This window comes from Vulpes lagopus, chromosome 12, assembly GCF_018345385.1.
Source record: "Vulpes lagopus strain Blue_001 chromosome 12, ASM1834538v1, whole genome shotgun sequence".
Taxonomy (NCBI): domain Eukaryota; kingdom Metazoa; phylum Chordata; class Mammalia; order Carnivora; family Canidae; genus Vulpes; species Vulpes lagopus.
Window position 1 is genome coordinate 34,513,379 of NC_054835.1, and position 27,580 is coordinate 34,540,958.

The window sequence follows — 27,580 nt, forward strand, 5'->3', positions numbered from 1 at the left end:
ACCCAGATTTCAGTATCATGGTCTTTTTGCTCAGGCATTGAGTTTTGCCAAGGAAAGATAATGTCATGGGGAGTGGAGTGGTAGATAAGCCTAGTTTTTAGAATCTGGGTGAGGAAAAGGGGCTGCCAGTATTACTGCTTGGTACATAGATTTTCACTTCATTTTTTTTTTTTCATTTGTCACCTATTTGTTAGTGGTATTCCCTTATCTAGAATCTCTCTTATTGAGGGGTGCCTGGGTGGCCCAGTCGGTTAAGTGTCTGCCTTTGACTCAGGTCATAATCTCAGGGTTTTGGGATTAAGCAGGGAATCTGCCTCTCTCTCTGCCCCTCCCTCCCTGCTTGTGCACATGTTGTCTCTCAAATGAATAAAATCTTTTTTTAAAAAATAGAATCTCTCTTCTTGAGTTTATTCAGAAAACAAACTCCCTATCTTCTGTGTGGGTAGGCAGGAGGGCCACCTGACTGCTCTGTGATGTAACTGGGGAATGTATTAGGGATGTTACTAACTTTTACTAGTGCAACTGACTGGGCCACCTGTTTGCCTCCCTGCCCCTTTTATTATTTTTATTATTTTATTTATTTATTATTATTTTTAAAGATTTTATTTATTTATTTACGAGACACACACACACACACACACACAAGCAGAGACACAGGCAGAGGGAGAAGTAGGCTCCATGCAGGGAGCCCAATGTGGGACTCGATCTCGGAAGTCAGAGATCACGCCCTGAGCCAAAGGCAGATATACTTAACCACTGAGCAACCTAGGCATCCCTCCCAGCCCCCTTTTATTTTTATTTATTTATTTATATATTTTTTAGATTTTATTTATTTGTTATTCATGAGAGACAGAGAGAGAGAGAGGCAGAGACACAGGCAGAGGGAGAAGCAGGCTCCATGCAGGAAGCCCGATGTGGGATTTGATCCCTGGTCTCCAGAATCAGGCCCTGGGTCAAAGGCGGCACTAAACCCCTGAGCCACCCAGGCTGCCCTCCCCACCCCCTTTTAAAAGTAAGCCTATGCCCAGTGTGGGGCTCGAACTCATGTCCATCCCCCCATCAAGAGCTGTGTGCTCTACCAACTGAGCCAACCATGCACCCCTAAATTGATTGTCTCCATCAGGATCAAATAAGATGGTTCGCATATTTATATTGGTAAATGTCTCATAAATTTCTTTTAATCTATAAGAGTTCTCCATTTTTTTCTCCTTGCTATTGAGTTTTGAAGAAATTGAACCATTTGTATATGAAAGATTTCCTCATTTTGGATTAGAGGGAGAAATCCTATCCTTTGGGCATTGTTTTATATGGTCTATCCTCTTGGGGTGCCTGGCTGGCTCAGTTAGAAGAGCATGTGACTTTTTTTTTTTTTTAAGATTTTATTTATTCATGGGAGACACACAGAGAGAGGCAGAGACACACACAGGCAGAGGGAGAAGTAGATTCCCTGTGGGGAGCCCCATGTGGTACTCAATCCCAGGGCCCCAGGATCACTACCTGAGCCCAAGGCAAACGCTCAACCACTGAGCCACCCAGGCGTCCTGAGCATGCGACTTTTGATCATAGGGTCATGAGTTTGAGCCCCACCGTGGGTGTAGAGATTACTTAAATGAATAAATTAAAATCTTGAAAAAAATATGATATATCCTCATCCTCTTATTTTTTAAAGATACTACATTGAAAAACAATTACATTTAGCAGAACTTAATTGAATTTACTAATAATTACTTAATATAATGCAATATTTTCATTCCCCCACCCTGTAGAGTAAATATGGGGATACCTAGCATTGATACTTTTATTTGGTGGTATTATTTTGTAGACAACTACTGTAGTCAAAGTTACTAATACAGGGCTTTTCTTTTTTTGGCTCTTGCATCTTTACTCCCAATTAGGAACAGTCTCTAGGGATTTTTTTTTTTTTTTTAAACTTCGGGAGCTTGCATTTTCAAAGTATTCATTTGTTTTTCTCCAGAACAGTGGGGCAAAACAGCCCCTATAAGCCATCTGGACTTGAAACCATTTTGCTTTGTCACAAAGCTTATTCTTTTTAGATCCTGACATAAGTCTGTATTGTCTACTGATTTCTTTTTTTTTAAACAGTGTGTGGTTGATCCCAGGAGAGTTCTGTCTGAAGTTATGTCAATGTTGTTGTTGGCTGATTAGTAATTGAGAGGTGAAAAGAGACTCTAGTGAAGAAGGGTTTATCTTTATCATACATGCTAAAAAAGCCCATGCGTGGGTTCTTACCCTCCCCACTCAACACTTTTTACAAAAAGATGTGCAAGAGAGAAGACATAAAGACAAAGACACAGAGGGTTGAGGGGAGATGTGTACTCTACAGCAACATTCCTAAGAGATCTGACAAATTGCTATACTGGAGTGGAGTAACCAGAATTTTCCTGGGGCTGGATGCTTTTTTGGAATTTGAAAAGCTGCACCTCTCCTGCCTTGATTTTTGTTGTTTTTTCATGTTTTTGTTTAAATTCTAGTTAGTTAATACATAGTGTAATACTGGTTTCAGGAGTACTGTCCTAACCCCATCATTTGCCAAATGTAGTGGTAGGTGACCCAACTTCATGAAGTTATGCCACTGGCAAGAAGTTAAGTCACATTTAATAAGTTATGAATACCCATAGGCTTCTTATGAGCTTTCATTTACTACTCCCCATCCCCCAAATGTCTCTGGCTAAGGTGAGGCCTCAAGCCTTATTTACTTTGCATGAAAATACTGTATTATATGTAAATTTTGGTGATAAAAGGAAATTTAGTTGTATTGGGATCTTCTTGTTATAATTTTTTTTTTTTTTTTTTGAGATATAGAGCAAGCAAGCACCTCCTGCCTGTGGGCAGGGGAAGGTGGGAAAGAGAGGTGAGGAGAGAGAGAGAGAGAATCTTAAGCCGACTCCAGGAGCCTGGCTCAGAGCTTGATCTCAGGACCTGAGATCATGACCTGAGCCAAGAAATCAGGAGTTGGAAGCTTAACCGACTAAGCCACCCAGGTACCCTGGAAATATCTTTAAAATACAGGAAAGAATGAAGTCTATAAAATGAATCTATTTTCTGCAGTCTTTCTAGAACCTTTTTGGAATTGATCCACACTTCTATATCCTAGTCCTGAAATACACCACTCCTATAATTTAGCTTTTAACTTCAATAGATCTAATGTAATGTCATGGCATAGTGCATGTATTGTATATAAATTCAAGGGGAATTATCTCTTCACACTGATTTTTCTCTCTTAGTATCCCATTTCAGAGTTTGATTTTGATTAATTACATTTAGAAAAACACCTATAATCATTTTTGGTCAGATAAATGGTGATATTAATGTTTAATATGCCAAGCTTTTCTAAGCTGAAATGCAAACGATTCATATTTAGTTCTTCACTGCCATTGAAGAGAGATAGGCCTGTAAGGTGCATTTTCCTCCTTTTTTTTTTTTTTAATTTTATTTATTTATTTATTCATGAGAGACAGAGGCTGAGACATAGGCAGACAGAGGAGAAGTAGGCTCCATGCAAGGAGCCCATTGCGTAACTTGATCCAGAACTCCGGGATCATGCCCTAAGCCGAAGGCCGATGCTCAACCCCTGAGCCACTCAGGCATCCCATTTTCCTCCTTTCCTTTATTGTTTTAAAATATACGAATCAAAAATAAATAAAATAAAATATATGAATCCATATTGTTAAAAAAGCAACAGCAACTTTAGACTATTTAAGGATAAGGTGATTTTAGAAAGATAAAATCATCCTAAATCCCACTTCTGCTAAACAGCCATTATTTACTTTATTATTATTAAAATTTTTTTAAAAAAATATTTTATTTATTTAATCATGAGAAACACAGAGAGAGAGGCAGAGACACAGGCTGAGGGAGAAGCAGGCTCCCTGCGGGGAGCCTGATGCAGGACTTGATCCTGGGACTCCAGGATCATGCCCTGGGTCAAAGGCAGGCGCTCAGCCACTGAGCCACCCAGGCATCCCTCTTTCCTTTTTTTTTTTTTTTTTTTAAGATTTATTTATTTCAGAGAGCAAGAGAGCATGCATGAGCAAGTGGGGAGAGGGGCAGGGAGAAGGAGTGGGAGAGAATCTAATGCAGACTCCCTGCTGAGTGTGGAGCCCATGACCCTGAATTCATAGATCAAGAGTTGGACACTTAACTGATTAGCCACCCAGGAGCCCCCAAGAAGTCTTTAAAACAAGAGTTAGTGATGTTTGTAGTATACAAAACTAGTAATGAGGTTCAGCAATACTCACATGTGGTACTAACCCACCAAGGATCTCTGAGCAGGGGAGGGAAATGGTAAGCCTTTAAGAAGAATATAACCCATGCCACCTATTCCCTAATTATTTTCTCTGTAGTGTGAGAGGGTTGGGAATAGAAAAAGGAAAACAGTTCTCATTACATCCCTTATACTCTGTCCCCAACCCTCACCCAGAAAAATCAACTTTTCCATTAGGGCCAGGAATCTAAACCTTTTCTACCAAGAGCTCTCTTTTGTTTGGCATCTAATTGAATTTCATGCCACCTTCTTTATTTCTATTCCGGTTTTCTTAAATTCTTATATCAGTGTTTCCTATGTTTATGTTATTGCTATGTACCATAAAGAGCTAGGCCACTTTCTTTTCTTTTTTAAGTTAATTTATTTGAGAGGGGGAGAGTATGAGCATGAGACAGAGCACAAGTAGGGGGGAGGGACGGAAGAAGAAGCAGACTCCCCACTGAACAGGGAGCCCGACACAGAGCTTGACTGCAGGACCCCGGGATCACCACCCAAGCCCAAGGCAGATACACAACTGACTGAGCCACCTAGGCACCTTAGAATTAGGCCATTTTCTGAAGTTTTTGGTATTTATCACTCTTGTGTTTTCTGAGTTACTCTGCCGTATAGCAACTTCTATTGCCAGAGTTATTTATATTATCAGGGGTATTTCACAAAACAATGGCATAAAACTAGCTTATTTGGCAGTCTTTTTTGGGGGAATAATAATTTAGAAAATTTCAATCATTTGTTACTTTTTCTTGATTACTCTCCTTAGGATATGTTTATCCTCCTAGCTTATGGTACCCTTTATGATTTATTAACATGCCTTATCAGAAGTGAAGAGTATTTATTTTTGTTGTGTCATTAGCATTTTAAGTGAGGGTGGCAGCTGTACATTTCCAAACCAAAATGTAATACACATTTAAATTGGGATTTTTGGAACAGAGAATTTTTTTTTTTTTTTTTTAGGATTTTATTTTCCCATTCATGAGAGACACAGAGAGAGAGAGAGAGAGAGGCAGAGACACAGGCAGAGGGAGATGCAGGCTCCACTCAGGGAGCCAGATGCAGAACTTGATCTCAGGACCCCAGGATCACACACTGGGCCGAAGGCAGGCGCCAAACCGCTGAGCCACCCAGGGATCCCCGAACAGAGAGAATTTTAAAAGATTACTTTAAAAGAAATCAACATTCACTAGTTTTATAAATGGGAGAAAATCATTCTTGATTTCTTATAGACCTTGAAAATGCAGTGAATTTGAATCCATAGTTTTGTGTTTCATATATTTATCTTCCTGAGGAAAGAATCTATTTTCATAAGATTCTCAAAGGAGTTCATGATTCCAAAAGTTAAATTTAAAATCCACTGTTTAGAATAAGAAAGGAAAAAAAAAATACACTCTTTTATGAGAGATGGCAGTTCGTTTTGGAGTCTCTAAGTTTATCTGTTTTAATTTGCTTGAGGGAAGGGCCTGGCATTATGTATTTGCTTGGAATATTTTCATTATTGCCTGTCCCTTCCTGTGAAGGGAAACTGCAGAAATAAGAGATTTCCATTTGCAGATAAATAGCCCTGCCAGTCCAAGAACTGTCACATCATTTTGGGGGAAAAGAAAATCTTTCTTTTGCCATAGTTACTTAAGGTGATAGAGATATAAAGTCTCAGTAATTATTATAAATGTGGATAGTTACAAAGCGTGAATCATATACGTAGGTCTATGTAATGCTCACTTATGACGTTAGTGGATAGTAGTGTAGTGACTGCTAAATTTATGGATTATTCATGTTCTTCTCTAGTTAAACAGGGTCGCTGAGAAACAAAGCAGACATGAAGCTGTGTGTTCATGATGATGTTTCTCCTATCAGGAGTTCTGAATAGGCATAATTGTGGGAAAGTTGTTTTTTTCCAGCTTTATTGAGAAATAATTGATATATTAACATTGCTGTAAATTTAAATTGTACACCCTAATGACTTGACAAATGTGCATATTGCAAAGTGATTACTACAATAAGGCTAGTTAACATAATATCTCATAATTACAGTTTCTGTTTTCTTTTTGTGGTGAGAACTTTAAAAATCTATTATTTCAGCAACTTTCAAATATATAGTACAGTTATATTATCTGTAGTCACCATGCTGTACATTACATTGCCCGAGCTTACTCATGACTGAAGTTGGTGCCATTTGGCCACTTTCACCATTTTCCCCTACCCACACTCCCTGCCCCTGTCAACTACCAATCTGTTAGTGGTAAAGTTTTTGTTAGAAGTTTAGTAGCATATCATTTTAAGTATTACTTGTTAGACATCTGCTATATGTTCTTTATTTTTTTTTTAAGATTTTTTTATTAATGAGAGACACAGAGAGAGAACGAGAGAGAGGCAGAGACACAGGCAGAGGGAGAAGCAGGCTCCCTGCAAGGAGCCTGATGTGGGACTCGATCCTGGATACTGGGATCACGCCCTAAGCCGAAGGCAGATGCTCAACTGCTGAGCCACTCAGGCATCCCTGTTCTTTATTATTTTTTAAAGATTTTATTTATTTATTGGAGAGAGAGTAAGTGCAAGTAGGGGGGAGGAGCAGAGGAAGAGGGAGCAGATTTCCCTGGTGAACAGGGAGCCCGATTTGGGGCTTGATCCCAGGATCCCGGAATCAGGACCTGAGCTGAAGGCAGACCAACCCTCAACCAACTGAACCACCCAGATGCCCCTGCTATATGTTCTTTAAAACATGTTCTTTTTTTTTTTTTTTAAGGTTTTATTTATTCATTCACGAGAGATACAGAGAGAGAGAGAGAGAGAGAGAGAGAGAGAGAGAGAGAGAGAGAGAGAGGCAAAGGAAGAAACAGGCTCCATGCAGGCAGCCTGACGCAGGACTCAATCCTGGGTCTCCAGGATCGTGCCCTGGGCTGAAGGTGGCGCTAAACCGCTGAGCCATCTGGGCTGCCGTAAAACATGTTCTTTAAAACAGCATTTTACCCATAGCACAGAAGAAGCCTAAAGTTTTTAGTTATTTAACCCAGATAATAGCAGTCCACTTAGTCAAAGGAGCATCATTTTTAAAGCAGGCCAAAAAATAATTACGTTTTCTTATTCTTGGTATTTTCTTATATCCCCTGGCAAAATGTTGAAATAATTTACTCAGAGTACATCACCAACATCCTGTTTTATAGCTGCTTTTCTGTTCAACATAACTATTTTATTTTAAGGGTTTATTTTAGAGAAAGTGAGAGAGCACAAGAGTGCAGGGGGGAGGGGAGGGGCAGAGAATCCCAAGCAGACTCTGCACTGAGCTCAGAGCCCCATACTGGGCTATATGTGGTGACCCTGACATCACCACCTGAGCCCAACCAAGAGTTGGCCTTTCTGCCAACTGTGCCACTGACGAGACCTTCAACATAAGTTTTATATTTTCTGCTTGCATTCAGTTTATAGCCAGTGAACACCTTTGGAAGGCAGGGATAGTGTGGTACTCATAATCATGTTTCATGTGCTAGGTATATAGTAAATAGTAAACTTTTAAAAAATATTTTATTTTAAAAAATATTTAATTTGTTTATTTGACAGCGAGCACAAGCAGGGAGAGTAGCAGGCAGAGGGAGAGGGAGAAGTGGGCTCCCCACCCACTGAGCAGGAGCCCCTTACAGGGCTTGATCCCAGAACCCTGGGATCATGACCTGAGTGGAAGGCAGACAATTGACTGAGCCACCCACGCTCCCCTGACATTTTTTGAGTGAATGAATGAATGAATGACTTGTTGTTTGCCTCTTTAAAAATTTTTTTTTAAAATTTTATTTATTTGAGAGAGAAGGTGCATGCGGGAGCAAGGAAGAAGGGCAGGGGGAGAGGGAGAGAAGCAGGCTCACACACCTGAGCCACCTAAGCTGGCCCCACACCTGTTTTAAAATTTTACTAGGCTCCACAACCCAAGGTGGGGCTTGAACTCCAGACCCTGAGATCAGGTGTTGCATGCTTTACCAACTGAGCTGGCCTAGTCGCCTTGAGTTTGCCTCTTTTCTTGTACTTATTATAATCTTTACTCCTTGTACTTATAGTTATCTTTAATATTCTGGAAAAGTAAATAATGGCTGTTTGATGCTTCCTAGAAGTCTCACAAATATGGAATATTTTCATAGAAACATATAGGGCATGGGTGCTAAATCTGGAGTTTGTGGAAAGAATTAAGGGATCTCTGAGTCCCTGAGGAAAATAGGCAGAATTCAGATTGGATGTGGGGTTTTTTTCTGGGGAAGCATGATTTATGGATATATCAAATTACCAAATGGGTCTGTGGACCCCTGTATGATTAAGGACCAATGTTCCAGAGGTTGTAGGCTTCAATCTTGCAAAGATAATGAGAACATTAATCTAATAACATAAGGAAATCAAATGGCTCTTAAGGAAAAGTAGATGACTAGATTAAGGTGCTTTCAGTTTCTTGTAATAGAAACCATCTCAAACAAGCTTATATGAAATAGGAATGTATTGGTTTAGATAACTGAAAAATGAAAAATGACTACAAGATGCTGTCTGTAATAACTATTGGTTCTACTACTCAAATAGTACCTTTAATTAGGATTTCCTTCCTCCTTGCTCTTTGTTTTCTATTGGCTTTATTTCTTAGGCATTTTCTTTTCATATGTTGGAAAAAGATGTCCATCTGCAACTTAAAAGCCTGCTAAATTCTTATAGAGTATGCAATTCCTGAGGAAGAGAGGTAGTATCTTTCTATCTAGTAACTGGCAGATATCCCAGAGGAGAATGACCTGTGTGGCTCAAGTCATATGCCCACCTCTAGGGAGATGGAGTCCTCACCAGTCGAATTGTATGGACTGAATAGAATTAACATGAAATGGGAGAGGTTGAAAGGAAGGCAATGTGTACAGACAAAAAACTATATCCACTACAGTGACTGAAAAGTTTCAGGACAGGCAAAAGAAGTAATGAACAAAAAAATTTCATATTAAAACTAGGGTTTATTTAGTGATATCTGAATTTTTTTTGTGAACTTCACATTTTTCTATATGGGTTTCAGCTTTTTATTTCAAAAGTATTTTTTGTTTATTCATTTGTTTACCAAATATTTGAGCCATCATCATTCTTTGCACTAGGACTACAACAACAAAGAAAACAAAAATCTTTGCCCTGCAGTGCCTGAGGAGCTCAGTCAGTTAGGCAACCTACTACTCTTGGTTTTGGCTCAGGTCATAATCTCATGGGCGTCAGATCCGGGGCTGCGTGGGGTTTGGTGCTCGGCAGGAAATGTGCTTGAGATTGACTCTCTCCTTCTGCCCCTCCCACTCGTGCTCACCCTCTTTCTTTCTCTCTGAAATGAATAAATACATCTTTAAAAAAAAATCCTGCCTTCATGAAGTCTACGTTCTAGTGAGGCAAGGCAGATAATAAGATAAATTACTAAGAATTATAGTATGTTAGATGAGAGTAAGTGTTGGAGAGAAGTAAAGCAGGGAGAGAAGTAGAGAGGGGGTATTGCAGTTTTAAATATCATCACAAGGAAATCTGATTAAGAAGGTTACATTTAGGGGTGCCTTGGCTTCTTTAAGTGTCTGCCTTCGGCTCAGGTCATGATCCCAGGGTCTTGGGATTGAGCACTGACTGCATCTGGCTCTTGCTCAGCGGGGAGTCTGTTTCTCCCTCTCTCCCTCTCTCTGTTCATGCTTCCATGCATACACTCTCTCTCCTCTGTCTCTCTGATATAAATAAAATCTTAAAAAAGAAAAAGAAGATGACATTAGAACAAAGATGTTAAGGTGACGAGGGGGCAACCCATTTGGATATCTGCAGAAAGAGAATTCTAGGCTGTAGGAAGCAAGTGCAAAGGTTTGGAGTGTTGAGGCAACTGCAGGGAAGCTTGAATCAGAGTACATGAGGGAGGTGGGGAAGGAGGGGAAGAGTAGAAGAGAATGATGTCAAAGAAGAAAGATTATGATATATTGTGTTGGTCCTGGGAGGCTGTGGTAAGGACTTGGGAGGATGTAAGCAATCAGAGGATTTTGAGCAGAGGACTGAACTGATCTGACTTACTTTTTTTTTTTTTTTTAAGTTTTTATTTATTTAAGTAACCTCTACACCCAACGTCAGGCTTGAACTCATGATCCTGAGATCAAGAGTCGCATGCTTTACTGACTGAGCCAGCCAGGTGACCCATCCGACTATTTATTTATTTATTTATTTATTTATTATTTTATTTTTTATTTTATTATTATTTTTTAAGGATTTTAGACAGAGAGAGAAGCAGAGACCTAGGCAGAGGGAGAAGTGGGTTCCTCACAGGGAGACTGATGGGGACTCCATCCCCAAGCTTGGGATCAGGACCTGAGCTGACGCAGACGCTCAACCACTGAGCTGCCCAGGAGTCCCTCCATCTGACTTTTTAATGGGTCACTCTAACTACTGTATTGAGAATGCATTATAGGGGCAAGGGTGGAAGTAAGATTAATTAGTTGCTGTTGCATTAATCTAAGCAATAGATAATGTTGACACAGACCAGGATGGTGGTGTAGATGATGAGGTTGCATCCGAAGGTAGATTTGCTAATAGATTGGATATGAAGTGTTAGAGAAGAATCAAAGCTGACTCAAGTTGTGAGCCAGAGCAGCTGACCACGGTAATTAAATGAGCTAGCTAAGACCAGGAGGAGCAAGCTTTAACATGCGAAAGTTAAGATGCTTATTAGACATTCAAATCAACAAGGTTGTCCAGTAGGCAGTTGGATGTACAAATCTGGAATTCAGGTCTAGGCTAGAGACTAGACTAGGAATTTGGAGGTTGTCAGCATATAGTTAGTATTTAAAGCCATGAAACTGAATGAGATCACCAGGGAATGAGTAAACAATGAAGAGAAAAGGTTGTTCAAGGACTGAGTTTGTGGGGAAAAAGAGGAAGAACTAACAAAGAAGACCAAGAAGCAGCCAATAAAGTAGAAGAACAAAGTCCTAGAAGCCAAATTAAAAAAATGTTTTGAGTGACCAGATGTCAGATGACACTGATAAAACAGTTAAGATGAGGGCTGAGATTTATTTATTTATATTTATTTATTTATTTATTTATTTATTTATTTATTTATTTATGATAGTCACACAGAGAGAGAGAGAGAGAGAGAGAGAGGCAGAGACATAGGCAGAGGGAGAAGCAAGCTCCATGCACCGGGAGCCCGACATGGGATTCGATCCCGGGTCTCCAGGATCGTGCCCTGGGCCAAAGGCAGGCGCTAAACCGCTGTGCCACCCAGGGATCCCGAGGGCTGAGATTTAATGATTAGATTTAATTATAATTTTCTTTTTTTTTAAGATTAAGGATTTTTTTAAGATTAAGGATTTTTTAAGGTATCCAGGTGTGATCCTGGATACCTGGGATCGAGTCCCACATCGGGCTTCCTGCATGGAGCCTGCTTCCCCCTCTGCCTATGTCTCTGCCTCTCTCTCTCTCTCTCTCTCTCTGCCTCTCATGAATAAATAAAACCTTTAAAAAATAATTTTTTTGATGAGAACAATTTTATGAAATTGAATTTGATTGCTGGAGTTATTTCTAAGAAGTGTTCTTTTTCTCAGGAATTTAAACTCCATAGTTCAGGTAATCTAGAAGGCTTTAAAAAATCTAGAAGGCTGTTGATTAGCCAAATAATTGTTTTTTTTTAAACCAAATAATTGTTGAACAAATATTTATTGACACGTCATAATTCTTCAGTGCTTCATTTGTTGTACATGTTCTGTACAATGTTATGCAAAACACTGTTTTCAACTCAGATAAATATACAGATGTGCTAAGGATTCATATTTTTGGAGTAGGATGCATGTATTTTCTTTGGAATGCCTGTTACATGAAGTGGAAACACTTTATAAACTATTTGGTCTTTTTTTTTTCTGTATTTGGAAGTTTTTATCAAGAAACTAAAAAATCAACAGAAGTACCTGATTCTTAGATCTTTCTGAGTATTTAATGCCTGCTTGTGATTCCTGATACCAGGAAACACAGGGGTTGATAATGTTAAAAATTTTTCATTTCTCTAATGGAAATAATGCTTTTCTTTTCTATTAGAAATTCATTGAATTTGAAGATTCTCAAGAACAGGAAAAAAAGGATTTACAGACCCGAGTGGAATCTTTAGAATCTCAAACAAGACAACTTGAGCTCAAAGCAAAAAACTATGCTGACCAGAGTAAGTAAAAATACTTCTCCTCATAAGTACATATTAAAGAGTGGGCTCTAATAGTGCAGTGACTCATCTTGACATTTGACTGGGCTTCCAAATATATATATGTACTTGGAATTGTCATCATCCCAGACTGAAGAGTGAGACCTGGAAGCTAAGTTTGGTTCTTTATTCACATTTTCATGTGGCACTGATGTCTGTAGAAATAACTAAACCAAAGATGCCTTTAAGACTCTCTTCTTCAATTTATCTCTCAGCCTTTGTAGTTAACATTATCCTATATCCATTATGCAGGATTCTGGGATGTGTGCATGTGGATCATTTCTTCTGATTTTGATCCACTACACAAATTTCCGTTGCATTCTGTATTGCTTTGAAATTTACAAATGCGACAAAAACTCTAGCTCTGAAGTATGTATAAAAAAATTATTGAATTCTAGGGGAGCCTGGGTAGCTCACTTAGTAGAACATGTGACTCTTGATCTCAAGTTTGTGAGTTCAAGCCCCCTGTTGGGCAGAGTTCACACACACACACAAAAATTATCACTGAGTTCTCTTTTTTTCATTATTTTCTAGTGGAAAACTGAGGGAGTTTGGGGAAGGGAATATCATTTTTCAGATTTATTTCATTTTTAATATAATTTCATCGTACTTTTGATTTAAAAATAACTGTTTCATACTCCAAGGAGGATTTCTCTTTTTTTGGCTAATGAATTGGACCAAATTAAGTCCAAATTAGAAAAAAAAAAAAAAAAAAGGCAGGGAGAAACTTCGTGGCCTATTTTCTTATTTGATTTGGGCAGGCAGAGAGTTTTTCAGTTTTCCCTCACAGCACTATAAACCTTCAGAATCCTTGGAAGCAGAAGAGGACCAGCAGTTCTTCCTTTGTCAACCATTTTGGCTACATAGTGACATCTGCTGTTTAGGATGGGAATTCATGGTAGATAACCTTCGCTTATTACCAGACTTGGGGTGTGTGTGTGATAACTGTTCCCTCTAGTGCTTTGGAATGGCCTAATAGAGCTAAACCTTGAATCACTGGGAATCTGGAGTTCAGGTATTACAGAATTCAGGGAAAACTGACATGGCTGTTAAGCAGATGTCATGCAAGGGAGCCAGTTGATGTTTGGTAATAAGCCAACTACAATGAGACAAAGCCATATATCATGTCTTTGTACTTTTAGGCTTGTAGATACCTAGAGTGTTCTAGCTTCCCTTGTTCACATTGAATATGTTGAGTGACTTCTGTGATTCTACTATAGAAATTTAAGGTTTTAGATAGCTGGATGATGGACTCCATAGTGCAAATGCTAACAAATATATTACTAGAGTCACATCCCTATGGGTACCACTCATCTAGAAAAAACAGCTTTGGGACACTTGGGTGGCTCAGCGGTTGAGCGCCTGCCTTCGGCCCAGGGCGTGATCCTGGAGTCCCAGGATTAAGTCCCACGTCGGGCTCCTTGCATGGAGCCTGCTTCTTCTCCCTCTGCCTGTGTCTCTGCCTCTCTCTCTCTGTGTCTCTCGTGAATAAATAAATAAAATCTTAAAAAAAAAAAAAGCTTAAAACTGTGATTAATCAAAATTGACCATTCAGATGCACAAAACTTGTAATGCTAAATTTCTTCGTCTCTGAGTGAGGCTGTAATGAATCTTCTTTTATTAATGCTTTGCAACTTACTCCCTTTTCCTTTGAAACCTTGGAATCTTTTTCTCTCTTCTAACTACTTTCTTCTCTCTTCTATTTTTCTTTAAGCCTTAAATGGTTATAATATGAAATCAAAGTGTATCTTGAAATTTTCTTCTAAGTCTTTATTTTGCCATATTTAAGTATCTGAAAAAAAATGTGTGTGGAAGAGAAATGTTTGACTATTTTTTCATTTTACTTTCTTAATTTTCCCTCCCTCAAATCTCTTAATATGAGTCGAAACTCCTTATTTTTAAAAAAAGGTGGAGGATGGAGGTGATCTTTAAGTATCACCAATGCCCTGTCCTTTTGGAAAGCAAGGACAGGGAATATGTTTTTTAAAAAATGAAAACCAGTGTAAATAGATGTATGTCAGAGCATATGAATTCTTTTTTATATGATAGACAAGAGAATATCTGACTATTTAATCTTAATTCTATCAGTTTTTTTGAAAGAATACATCATGATTTTTGTTAAAGTTACTGTAGCATGACATCTATTTTTATTTTCATTGTCTTAAGCTTTTAAAATGGTTTGAATGTTTTTTAGTGTTCCTAACATCTGTTTTTAAATAACACTTATTTAAGGCTGTATAAATTACTGATAATATTTGTAATAGAAGAGAGATGGGTGCAGTGTTTTTGTTTAGTGCCACTTTTTGAGCACAGTGTGATAACAACAGTATCTTGTCCAATTTCCATGTTTATATTTGTATGTTAGAGTCTTTAAAGACTGTCAATTCTAATTGATATGTTTTAGGGCACATATTCTCTTTAAAAAGTAGCCACAGTAAAAGTCTTAAGTTCTGCTTTGAAGATGACTTCCTATGTTAAAAGGGGAAATTTTGGTTGTAGTTACTATTTGAGAAGCAAGAAAACATCAAGAAATAGGAACTGAATTAAGGACATACTTTACAGCTTTTGATAGTATGGAATTCTCAGGTTGTGGTATTATTTCACAATGTTGAGAAATTGAGTCTATAAAAATTTTGCATAGTTGAGTGTATAAAAGCTTTGTGGTTATGTTTGGTTTTAGAGATTTCTAGTTGCTCTCTTTTAAACATTTGAACTATGTAGGATATGCTTTTGGTTTTTCCAACACAAAGGACTTTTTAAAAACGGTAGTTACATGATTTCTTATCTGGGAGTAACAACAACACTTCTTTGTAGTTAACATCTTGTGAGTCCTAAAGACGAATCCGAAACATACATGGAGTAGAAAAACGAAATTATGGGTTGAGAAAGGCCTGTTGGTTCTTAACAACTATGGAAGGAGTCTGTAATGAGTCTTGCTGTTCATATTGTGGCAGTAATGAGTTCTTTGTCACAAAATACTTGATACTCATTAGTTCTTTTGTATATTGAGTATTTCTTTCTTGTAAGCCATTATTATCTTAACTGAGTCAAGTAAATATAGACATTTTAATACAGTTAAAAATATTATACCGCTGTATATCTATCATTTAGCTTGGTACAGAAGACTATGTTTGTAGTATGGAAGAATATAATATGGTCATTGCAGTCAAAGAAATCAGTGTGTGGGGGGGAAGGTTATGTATGACTTTCTAGTCTTTTTCTCCATATATACCATGTTTTTATATCACTGAAGTTAGAGTGTATAAATAATTTTGTATCTTGTCCTTAACACTATATTTCTTGTATAATCTTTATTCTTTTTAAAATGTCTGCCTATACCCACCATCCAGAAGCTATGCCATCTATTACCAATTCTTGTTTTCTCTGGGGTATCTTCTCTTTGCTCTAATGAGAATTATTTAAAGGCCACTTTGTTTTTTTTTACCTTGGCTACTTGAAACTCAAACTGAACTTAGGAACTGTAAGGACTAGTTTGGACCTTACCTGGGTAGCGTACTTAAATTATTTTCTTTTTAATCTATACATATGTAATGAATTGTTATGTTTTATTTATTTATTTTTTTCTTTTTTTTTTTTTTAAATTTTTTTTTTTAATTTTTATTTATTTATGATAGTCACAGAGAGATAGAGAGAGGGGCAGAGACACAGGCAGAGGGAGAAGCAGGCTCCATGCACCGGGAGCCCGACATGGGATTCGATCCCGGGTCTCCAGGATCGCGCCCTGGGCCAAGGGCAGGCGCCAAACCGCTGCGCCACCCAGGGATCCCCGAATTGTTCATGTTTTAATAAGCTATCTCGAAATCCTTGTAGAATGAAAGAAATGAGTCAAGTAAAATACTCTCTCTCTCTCTCTCTCTCTCTCTCTGCCTCTCATGAATAAATAAAACCTTTACAAAATAATTTTTTTGATGAGAACAATTTTATGAAATTGAATTTGATTGCTGGAGTTATTTCTAAGAAGTGTTCTTTTTCTCAGGAATTTAAACTCCATAGTTCAGGTAATCTAGAAGGCTTTAAAAAATCTAGAAGGCTGTTGATTAGCCAAATAATTGTTTTTTTTTAAACCAAATAATTGTTGAACAAATATTTATTGACACGTCATAATTCTTCAGTGCTTCATTTGTTGTACATGTTCTGTACAATGTTATGCAAAACACTGTTTTCAACTCAGATAAATATACAGATGTGCTAAGGATTCATATTTTTGGAGTAGGATGCATGTATTTTCTTTGGAATGCCTGTTACATGAAGTGGAAACACTTTATAAACTATTTGGTCTTTTTTTTTTCTGTATTTGGAAGTTTTTATCAAGAAACTAAAAAATCAACAGAAGTACCTGATTCTTAGATCTTTCTGAGTATTTAATGCCTGCTTGTGATTCCTGATACCAGGAAACACAGGGGTTGATAATGTTAAAAATTTTTCATTTCTCTAATGGAAATAATGCTTTTCTTTTCTATTAGAAATTCATTGAATTTGAAGATTCTCAAGAACAGGAAAAAAAGGATTTACAGACCCGAGTGGAATCTTTAGAATCTCAAACAAGACAACTTGAGCTCAAAGCAAAAAACTATGCTGACCAGAGTAAGTAAAAATACTTCTCCTCATAAGTACATATTAAAGAGTGGGCTCTAATAGTGCAGTGACTCATCTTGACATTTGACTGGGCTTCCAAATATATATATGTACTTGGAATTGTCATCATCCCAGACTGAAGAGTGAGACCTGGAAGCTAAGTTTGGTTCTTTATTCACATTTTCATGTGGCACTGATGTCTGTAGAAATAACTAAACCAAAGATGCCTTTAAGACTCTCTTCTTCAATTTATCTCTCAGCCTTTGTAGTTAACATTATCCTATATCCATTATGCAGGATTCTGGGATGTGTGCATGTGGATCATTTCTTCTGATTTTGATCCACTACACAAATTTCCGTTGCATTCTGTATTGCTTTGAAACTTACAAATGCGACAAAAACTCTAGCTCTGAAGTATGTATAAAAAAATTATTGAATTCTAGGGGAGCCTGGGTAGCTCACTTAGTAGAACATGTGACTCTTGATCTCAAGTTTGTGAGTTCAAGCCCCCTGTTGGGCAGAGTTCACACACACACACACAAAAATTATCACTGAGTTCTCTTTTTTTCATTATTTTCTAGTGGAAAACTGAGGGAGTTTGGGGAAGGGAATATCATTTTTCAGATTTATTTCATTTTTAATATAATTTCATCGTACTTTTGATTTAAAAATAACTGTTTCATACTCCAAGGAGGATTTCTCTTTTTTTGGCTAATGAATTGGACCAAATTAAGTCCAAATTAGAAAAAAAAAAAAAAAAAGGCAGGGAGAAACTTCGTGGCCTATTTTCTTATTTGATTTGGGCAGGCAGAGAGTTTTTCAGTTTTCCCTCACAGCACTATAAACCTTCAGAATCCTTGGAAGCAGAAGAGGACCAGCAGTTCTTCCTTTGTCAACCATTTTGGCTACATAGTGACATCTGCTGTTTAGGATGGGAATTCATGGTAGATAACCTTCGCTTATTACCAGACTTGGGGTGTGTGTGTGATAACTGTTCCCTCTAGTGCTTTGGAATGGCCTAATAGAGCTAAACCTTGAATCACTGGGAATCTGGAGTTCAGGTATTACAGAATTCAGGGAAAACTGACATGGCTGTTAAGCAGATGTCATGCAAGGGAGCCAGTTGATGTTTGGTAATAAGCCAACTACAATGAGACAAAGCCATATATCATGTCTTTGTACTTTTAGGCTTGTAGATACCTAGAGTGTTCTAGCTTCCCTTGTTCACATTGAATATGTTGAGTGACTTCTGTGATTCTACTCTAGAAATTTAAGGTTTTAGATAGCTGGATGATGGACTCCATAGTGCAAATGCTAACAAATATATTACTAGAGTCACATCCCTATGGGTACCACTCATCTAGAAAAAACAGCTTTGGGACACTTGGGTGGCTCAGCGGTTGAGCGCCTGCCTTCGGCCCAGGGCGTGATCCTGGAGTCCCAGGATTAAGTCCCACGTCGGGCTCCTTGCATGGAGCCTGCTTCTTCTCCCTCTGCCTGTGTCTCTGCCTCTCTCTCTCTGTGTCTCTCGTGAATAAATAAATAAAATCTTAAAAAAAAAAAAAGCTTAAAACTGTGATTAATCAAAATTGACCATTCAGATGCACAAAACTTGTAATGCTAAATTTCTTCGTCTCTGAGTGAGGCTGTAATGAATCTTCTTTTATTAATGCTTTGCAACTTACTCCCTTTTCCTTTGAAACCTTGGAATCTTTTTCTCTCTTCTAACTACTTTCTTCTCTCTTCTATTTTTCTTTAAGCCTTAAATGGTTATAATATGAAATCAAAGTGTATCTTGAAATTTTCTTCTAAGTCTTTATTTTGCCATATTTAAGTATCTGAAAAAAAATGTGTGTGGAAGAGAAATGTTTGACTATTTTTTCATTTTACTTTCTTAATTTTCCCTCCCTCAAATCTCTTAATATGAGTCGAAACTCCTTATTTTTAAAAAAAGGTGGAGGATGGAGGTGATCTTTAAGTATCACCAATGCCCTGTCCTTTTGGAAAGCAAGGACAGGGAATATGTTTTTTAAAAAATGAAAACCAGTGTAAATAGATGTATGTCAGAGCATATGAATTCTTTTTTATATGATAGACAAGAGAATATCTGACTATTTAATCTTAATTCTATCAGTTTTTTTGAAAGAATACATCATGATTTTTGTTAAAGTTACTGTAGCATGACATCTATTTTTATTTTCATTGTCTTAAGCTTTTAAAATGGTTTGAATGTTTTTTAGTGTTCCTAACATCTGTTTTTAAATAACACTTATTTAAGGCTGTATAAATTACTGATAATATTTGTAATAGAAGAGAGATGGGTGCAGTGTTTTTGTTTAGTGCCACTTTTTGAGCACAGTGTGATAACAACAGTATCTTGTCCAATTTCCATGTTTATATTTGTATGTTAGAGTCTTTAAAGACTGTCAATTCTAATTGATATGTTTTAGGGCACATATTCTCTTTAAAAAGTAGCCACAGTAAAAGTCTTAAGTTCTGCTTTGAAGATGACTTCCTATGTTAAAAGGGGAAATTTTGGTTGTAGTTACTATTTGAGAAGCAAGAAAACATCAAGAAATAGGAACTGAATTAAGGACATACTTTACAGCTTTTGATAGTATGGAATTCTCAGGTTGTGGTATTATTTCACAATGTTGAGAAATTGAGTCTATAAAAATTTTGCATAGTTGAGTGTATAAAAGCTTTGTGGTTATGTTTGGTTTTAGAGATTTCTAGTTGCTCTCTTTTAAACATTTGAACTATGTAGGATATGCTTTTGGTTTTTCCAACACAAAGGACTTTTTAAAAACGGTAGTTACATGATTTCTTATCTGGGAGTAACAACAACACTTCTTTGTAGTTAACATCTTGTGAGTCCTAAAGACGAATCCGAAACATACATGGAGTAGAAAAACGAAATTATGGGTTGAGAAAGGCCTGTTGGTTCTTAACAACTATGGAAGGAGTCTGTAATGAGTCTTGCTGTTCATATTGTGGCAGTAATGAGTTCTTTGTCACAAAATACTTGATACTCATTAGTTCTTTTGTATATTGAGTATTTCTTTCTTGTAAGCCATTATTATCTTAACTGAGTCAAGTAAATATAGACATTTTAATACAGTTAAAAATATTATACCGCTGTATATCTATCATTTAGCTTGGTACAGAAGACTATGTTTGTAGTATGGAAGAATATAATATGGTCATTGCAGTCAAAGAAATCAGTGTGTGGGGGGGAAGGTTATGTATGACTTTCTAGTCTTTTTCTCCATATATACCATGTTTTTATATCACTGAAGTTAGAGTGTATAAATAATTTTGTATCTTGTCCTTAACACTATATTTCTTGTATAATCTTTATTCTTTTTAAAATGTCTGCCTATACCCACCATCCAGAAGCTATGCCATCTATTACCAATTCTTGTTTTCTCTGGGGTATCTTCTCTTTGCTCTAATGAGAATTATTTAAAGGCCACTTTGTTTTTTTTTACCTTGGCTACTTGAAACTCAAACTGAACTTAGGAACTGTAAGGACTAGTTTGGACCTTACCTGGGTAGCGTACTTAAATTATTTTCTTTTTAATCTATACATATGTAATGAATTGTTATGTTTTATTTATTTATTTTTTTCTTTTTTTTTTTTTAATTTTTTTTTTAATTTTTATTTATTTATGATAGTCACAGAGAGATAGAGAGAGGGGCAGAGACACAGGCAGAGGGAGAAGCAGGCTCCATGCACCGGGAGCCCGACATGGGATTCGATCCCGGGTCTCCAGGATCGCGCCCTGGGCCAAGGGCAGGCGCCAAACCGCTGCGCCACCCAGGGATCCCCGAATTGTTATGTTTTAATAAGCTATCTCGAATCCTTTGTAGAATGAAAGAATGAGTCAGAGTAAAAATAAATACAGGTAAATTTAAAAAAAGCAAACAAAAAACTTCTGTTGGTTTGGTTGGACATCTTTTCCAGTATAGTGAATTATATTGCAGTGAATATTTTTTCAAAACTATAGATTTTGGGACACCTGGATGGCTCAGCGGTTTAGTGCCTGCCTTCAGCCCAAGGCAGGATCCTGGAATCCTGGGATTGGGTCCCACATCAGGCTCCCTGCATGGAGCCTGCTTCTTCCTCTGCCTGTCTCTGCCTCTCTCTCTCTAGGTCTCTCATGAATAAATAAATAAAATCCTAAAAAAGAAAAAAAACTATAGATTTCTCTATGTTTTGATAATTTTCTCACAATATATTTAAGGAAGTAGGGCAAGTAAGATTAATATTTCAGTGGTTTTTGGTTTATATTATTGTTTGGTCATTTTTAATGTGAAAAGAATTGGAGAAGTATGGTTGAGTAGCATATTTCATTTATCATAACTTATGAATTTGAATCATTATTTGCAACATATTAGCACACAGAGCTGATATAGAACCATTTATTATTTGACTCTCAGGAAAACTGTTTCCCTCAAGCTCTTTGATTTATAATAGGTGACTTTTCCCTTGAATTGTGGAGATGATGGCAGTAATTTTAAGCTATGTAAGGGTTCTTTGAATCTGGCCTTCCTTCCTCTGAATGAAAATTTCTTTTTTAAATTAAATGAAAAAATAATTTTGACAATTGACAACACTGTAGTAGAGATTTATTCTGACCTTTTGCTCTTTCCCTCCCCCATATAACATTCGTTTGGTTTTTAGATTTGGTATCAAGATCTTGGTCTAATAAAATACCTTGAAGGCTTTACCTTGAAACATATATTATTATTGGAAGGAAAACACTTCTGACTTCTTGGTCATAAGAATTAGCATGTTACTAGATGGAAAGTGTAATCGTTAACTTTTTTTTTATTTTAAAGGAATAAAGAAAGGGATTAGAACAGACTTCCATTTTGGGGATTGTTTTATAAGCAAGGTCTGTCGGTTAATGATGTGATTGATCATTTGAGAACTTTCATAACATAGATGAAAAATAAACCATTTTTAAGGTACTGAGTATAGGTTCGTACCTAAGTTAATATCTGGGCCTCAAGATTCTTATTTACTTATTTATTTATTTATTTATTTATTTATTGTCACTGTTTTTCAAATCAGTTAAAAAAATACCTTCAGGTTGATAAAAAGCTTTATCAGCCCCTTTGCCATGTTTTGTGATTGGCAATAAATATTAATATTCTGAAAATTGGAATAATACTGTAATAGGCCATTTTTTTCATTTTAATTTTTTCTTGTCCGTAGACCATCCCTTCTACATTATTTTTATTTTTTCTACATTATTTTTAGAGTGACTAAAGTAAAAAACAGATCATTTGTATTTTTGTTGAAAGCATATTTTTAATAAGACAACTTTCAGAGTTTCATATATCTCCTGACTTAAAAAATGATGAAATAAAGGGTGCCTTGCTGGCTCAGCTGGTAGAATGTGTAACCCTTGATCTCAGGGTCATGAGTTTAAGCCTCACATGGAGCATAGAGTTTACTTTAAAAGAAAAAAAATATTAAATGAAATTCATTATATAAAAAGTTGCTTTAAAAAAAGTTACTTTTTTAGTGCCTTTAACTGGAATTGAATTCTTTGCCATATGAAAAACATTTGTATATTTAATAAACTTTATACAAGGGTTTTTTTTTTTTTTGGAGCTTATTTTTAGAGGGCAAGCCAAAAAATTAAGCACAGGATAATTTATGCAAACACTAACATTTTATTATGCCTACTTCATTAGGTAACATCATGTGTAGTCTTCAGATCTGCTTTATGTCTCATTATCTGTATTTGGACTCTCTCATTTCTGTAGTCTCATGTTGCCTATTGAAAACCTTAAGGTTGTAGTTTATAATTAATATCTGGAACCTAAAGTTTCATAGAAAATTAATTTTAGGGCATCCCCCGGTGGCGCAGCGGTTTAGCGCCGCCTGCAGCCCAGGGTCTGATCCTTGAGACCCAGGATCGAGTCCGGCGTCGGGCTCCCTGCATGGAGCCCGCTTCTCCCTCTGCCTGTGTCTCTGCCTCTCAGTCTCTCTCTCTCTGAATAAATAATTTAAAAAAAATTAATTTTATTAATAAGGGTGAAGGGATTTATAGTGAGTTTAGAGAACAGAATAAAAATGAATTATTTGATTACTTCAAACATATAAAAGGACAGGGAAAGAAGATACCAAGTTGTTTTTCTGTAATTTTGGAAGATTTGAATTAGAGAAAATGTTACTTGTTGATTTTGGTTGATCATGAGGAAGTAGTTCTTGACTATGAAGGTGTTACATAGGAATGTGTGCTGGGGGAAAGCATGGACTCTCCCTACATAGAGACTTTAGGTAGGAGAGTAGTCAACTTTGTGATGTGGATGGCTTAGGGTAACATTGTCAAGACAGAGACTAGGTCAGTTCTCTAACCACAGAGGTTCTTTGAAGTTATTCTACTCTTGTTTTCAGGATATGATCATCAATTCATGAGAATGCTTTAGCATTTCACCTTGTGTCATTGATTAATAGCATCAATCTGTCTGAAAATCTTTTGAACTTTAGAGACGTGGTGCAGGACTTAGTTGGTAGAAGAGAGGCTTTTATTACTGCTTTGATGTGGTTGTCTGAGATTTATTTGATCTTAAGTCAGCATTTGATTCTTGCTTACCTGTTGAGACTTTTGATGCTCAATTGTTCAAGGAAAGGCTTGTGAAAGACCAATGCCAATCTTCTGAGGCCAAATAACATTGGATTATCTGCCTTCCATGAATAGTAAGAACTGATGATTCCTTTTGAGAAGGCAAATAATGAGTTGGACACGGCGTTCTAGCAGGTGTGTTTCTCTTTCTTCCCCCCATAGGCCTATCAGCAGTCTGATGGGGCAGAAGACAACAGAGATGGAAGGTGTTCCAAACTTGGCACAGGCCATCAATCTAAGGAGGTAAGCTCTGATTTTGAGCAGGCTGAGCAGGTGGCTCTTCCTGCCTTAATCATGTCGTCTTGCTCTTTGGAAAGATGGACAGAAAGAAAAAGAGCATTTAAATAAGGCTGAATGATCTCTATTAGCGATTAAAAGGGGAAAAATTTAGATTAGTCTTTTGATTCTTCTTTTTTCTTGCCCTCTTCCTGCTTTGCTTTTTAGATGCCCTGATTTGATTTTTTTTTTCTTTCAGAATATTAGTTTTTCAAGAATGGCAGATTGGTTTATTTGTTGTTTTGGGATAGGAAGGATGAGCTGAATCTTGCTTATTTCTAGTTAATCTCAGGTTGTGGCTAGTTTGATGAATAAAATGATAAAGTTTTAAGATTTTTCCTGAGATCATTTTTACATTTGGGTTCACGTAGGAACTAATTAAGAAATGATCTTTTACTACACTTTACATATAATGCAACAATAATAGGCATAGGTTAACATTATGGTAATTGAAACTTTCGGGAATGTCTGCCATCCTTGCCCAGTTGGGCCTTTCTTTCCTGCCTTTCCCTGTCCCTTCTACTTCCTTTTCTTTTCCCTTTACTGTGACTTGGTGGCATCCAGGACTTTGAAGAGATGGCTCTTCCCAGCATTTAAAAGTACTTCTCTGTTAAACACTATTTTATCTTATGTGACTTAGGCCTTGAGAAAGCGGGAGTCTATTGATTGTGTTGTGCTAAGTATTGTATTTTCAGAAAAGTGAGAGGTTCTCAATTTGTGTTACATGATCTTCGTGGTTAACTTACAACCTAAAAAGAAAATACTAATATTTCAAATCACACTGGAGGTAAAGAAAACAGGAAATACAATCAGATAATTTCTATCAAGGTATTTGCTGCAGGTTTTATGTTGGAGAAAATCATGGCCAGGAAAACATTTGGAAAATCATCAAGAGTAACAAATTCATAAATTATTTAAAATCACCATCGAGTAACATACCTTTGATAATTTAGAATGCCTTTTAAGAGGATTTAGTGACTGTTCATAAGCTAATGTATGAGTTAAAGTAACTCTAGTTTCTGTAGCAACCATGCCACAAAATACATGTATAATGATTCAAATGTTATATTTTATTTCTTGTTCATGTGAAAATTAGAATAGATGTTTCCAGAAGGTGGGTATTTCCTTTGGAGATGTAGGCTCTTTCCAACTGCTTGCTCCAAGTTCATCATACTCACCTGCCATTAAGGTAGAGAGGAGAGAAAAGGAATGGACAGTTCTACGTGGATAGTTTTTATTGGGCCAGGCCTTAGGAGTGGTGCACACAGCTTTTGCTTCTACTTCAGTGGCTATAACTCCATCAGAAACTAATTATAGAGACTGTGATATGCCATCTAGCAATGTGTCTAAGAAAAAGAAGAAATTACTTTGATTAGTATCTGGCCAGTTCTCTGCCTTACCTTAAGAGCTTTAATAGATATTGCATGGTTTTGCTCAAGTGTTGAGGCAAGGGGACTGAATGTACCTAAAGCTCGGCAATCATCTGCCTATTCTTTCTACTTGTGAATTATCTGAGGAAGAAAAGATGGCAAATTTTAATGAAAATATAGCATTTATAATTTGTGCTCTTAAAATCTAATTTCTAAACAACTTCCAAGGTTACTCTGGCTATTATCACTTTAAAACTCTTTATTGCATATTCATTTATTCAACAAACATTTACTAAGTGTTGAGATTTTCTCTTATTCTCATTGTTTCACATCTTGTCTTTTCCTTTAAAAGTTAGGTTACTATTAAGATGTAATATTCTGATGCTTGTGTTAGGGATAGGTCTTGAATGATATCTCCCTTTTAAAAAAATATAATTCACACTGCTTCTGGCTGGCTTAGTTGGTAGAGCCTGTGACTCTTAATCTTAGGATCATGAATTCAAGCATGGAGCCTACTTAAAAAATATATATATATGTATGTATATATAATTCATACACTATAAAATCCACCATTTTGGAGTATACAAATCAGTGATTTTTAGTGCATTCACAAAGTTGTATAACCATCACAACTGTCTTTTTTTTTTTTTTTCTTTAAGATTTTATTTATTTATTCATGAGAGAGACAGAGGCAGAGACACAGTCAGAGGGAGAAGCAGGCTCCCTGCAAGGAGCCTGATGTGGGACTCGATCTTGGATCCCGGGATCATGCCCTGGGCCAAAGGCAGATGCTTAACTGCTGAGCCACCCAGGCGTCCCCCAACTGTCTTTTTTTTTTTTTTTTAATTTTATTTATTTGACAGAGCACATAGGTAGGCAGAGTAGGCAGAAGGAGAGGTAGAAGCAGGCTACCCACTGAGCAGAGAGCCTGATGCAGGGCTTGATCCCAGGACCCTGGGATCGTGACCAGAGCTAAAGGCAGAGGCTTAACCAGATGGAGGCACACAGGTGCCCCCATTACAACTGTCTTAATTCCAGATCACTTTCACCAGTCCAAATAGAAATCCATCCCTATTAACAGTCACTCCTCATTCCCTGTTCTCCCTAGCCCCTGGCAACCACTAATCTATTTTCTATTGCTATGGATTTGTCTATTCTGGACATTTCATATAAATGGAATAATACAATATGTGATCTTTTGTAACTGGCTTCTTTCACTTAGCCTAAGGTTCATCCAGACTGCAGTATATGTATCAGCCATACTTCATTCCTTTTTAAGGCTGAATAATTTTCCCTTATATGGACGTTCTACATTTTGTGTACCCTCCTCCCCGCCTCGCCTTTAAATTGCCTATATATTGCTGGTCTGAGAACCAGAAAACAACAACAAACTTTAACTTAGCAATCTGAAAGCCTATGTAGTTTTGTAGAGTTGAATGTAATGAACAACTCCTTTGGGAAGATATGTCTTGGATTTTTCATTGGCATCCTGGCTTGTTTAATTCCCAGTTCATAAGTGGGGAAGTGGGTAACTTAATGTTTGAACCATCTTTGTAATGCTGTAGTTGTCTACTAGTAATAGGTAATATATTTTAGTGTACTTATTTTGATTTATATAATTAGTTATCTATGATACATCTGGATAGGACAATACAAAATAGCAAGTTTTCTGTTTAATAAGATACAGAAATAATCACTTAAGGACCTCAAGTAAATAGACTGAGCTGAATAGGCTGTAATTCTTACAATGGAGTGGAGGGGAAGATGGAAATGGGTAATACTTAGGTTAGAGGAACTGATAGGTTTAAATCGAATTTATGTAGACATTTTAACCATAAGATAATTCCTTTTTACAAGGAAATCAATTTCTGATTTAGTGGTTAGATTTTGCTAACAAGATACATTTTGTTTATGGGCTACAAATCTTTTTTTTTTTTTTTTCTGGCTACAAATTTTATCTTGCCCCTAGAAAATTAGCAATGGGAGTGAGGAGTTGAATACATTATAAATTTTGGAGAGTGTTTTTGCCACCCACATTTTATGAGTAAATGTACCATACTATTCTAGGAAGACTTCTGGACTTGATTGAATAGTGTAAACATATAGGTCTATAGTAAGGGTAGAAAACACTTCTTAAATATAATTTTCTAAATTTTATTTTGTACATTCGTGAGACACATTCTCAAGTTACTGAATTCTGTCATTCCATAAG

At 36.8% G+C, this 27,580-nt stretch overlaps 1 protein-coding gene across 3 annotated transcripts in view; it reads left to right on the top strand.

Moving 5' to 3' along the window:
• The window catches only part of SPAG9 (sperm associated antigen 9), a 149,460-nt gene that overhangs the window by 23,864 nt on the left and 98,016 nt on the right, over positions 1–27,580 (top strand). For 2 of the 3 annotated variants that reach the window (XM_041724570.1, XM_041724571.1), the window contains exon 2: positions 12,326–12,446. In XM_041724570.1, the coding sequence (XP_041580504.1) occupies positions 12,326–12,446 (121 nt within the window). Of the gene's footprint in view, positions 1–12,325; positions 12,447–16,962; positions 17,088–23,884; positions 23,966–27,580 lie in introns of those variants that run through there. The other variant, XM_041724567.1, reaches the window with a different exon arrangement.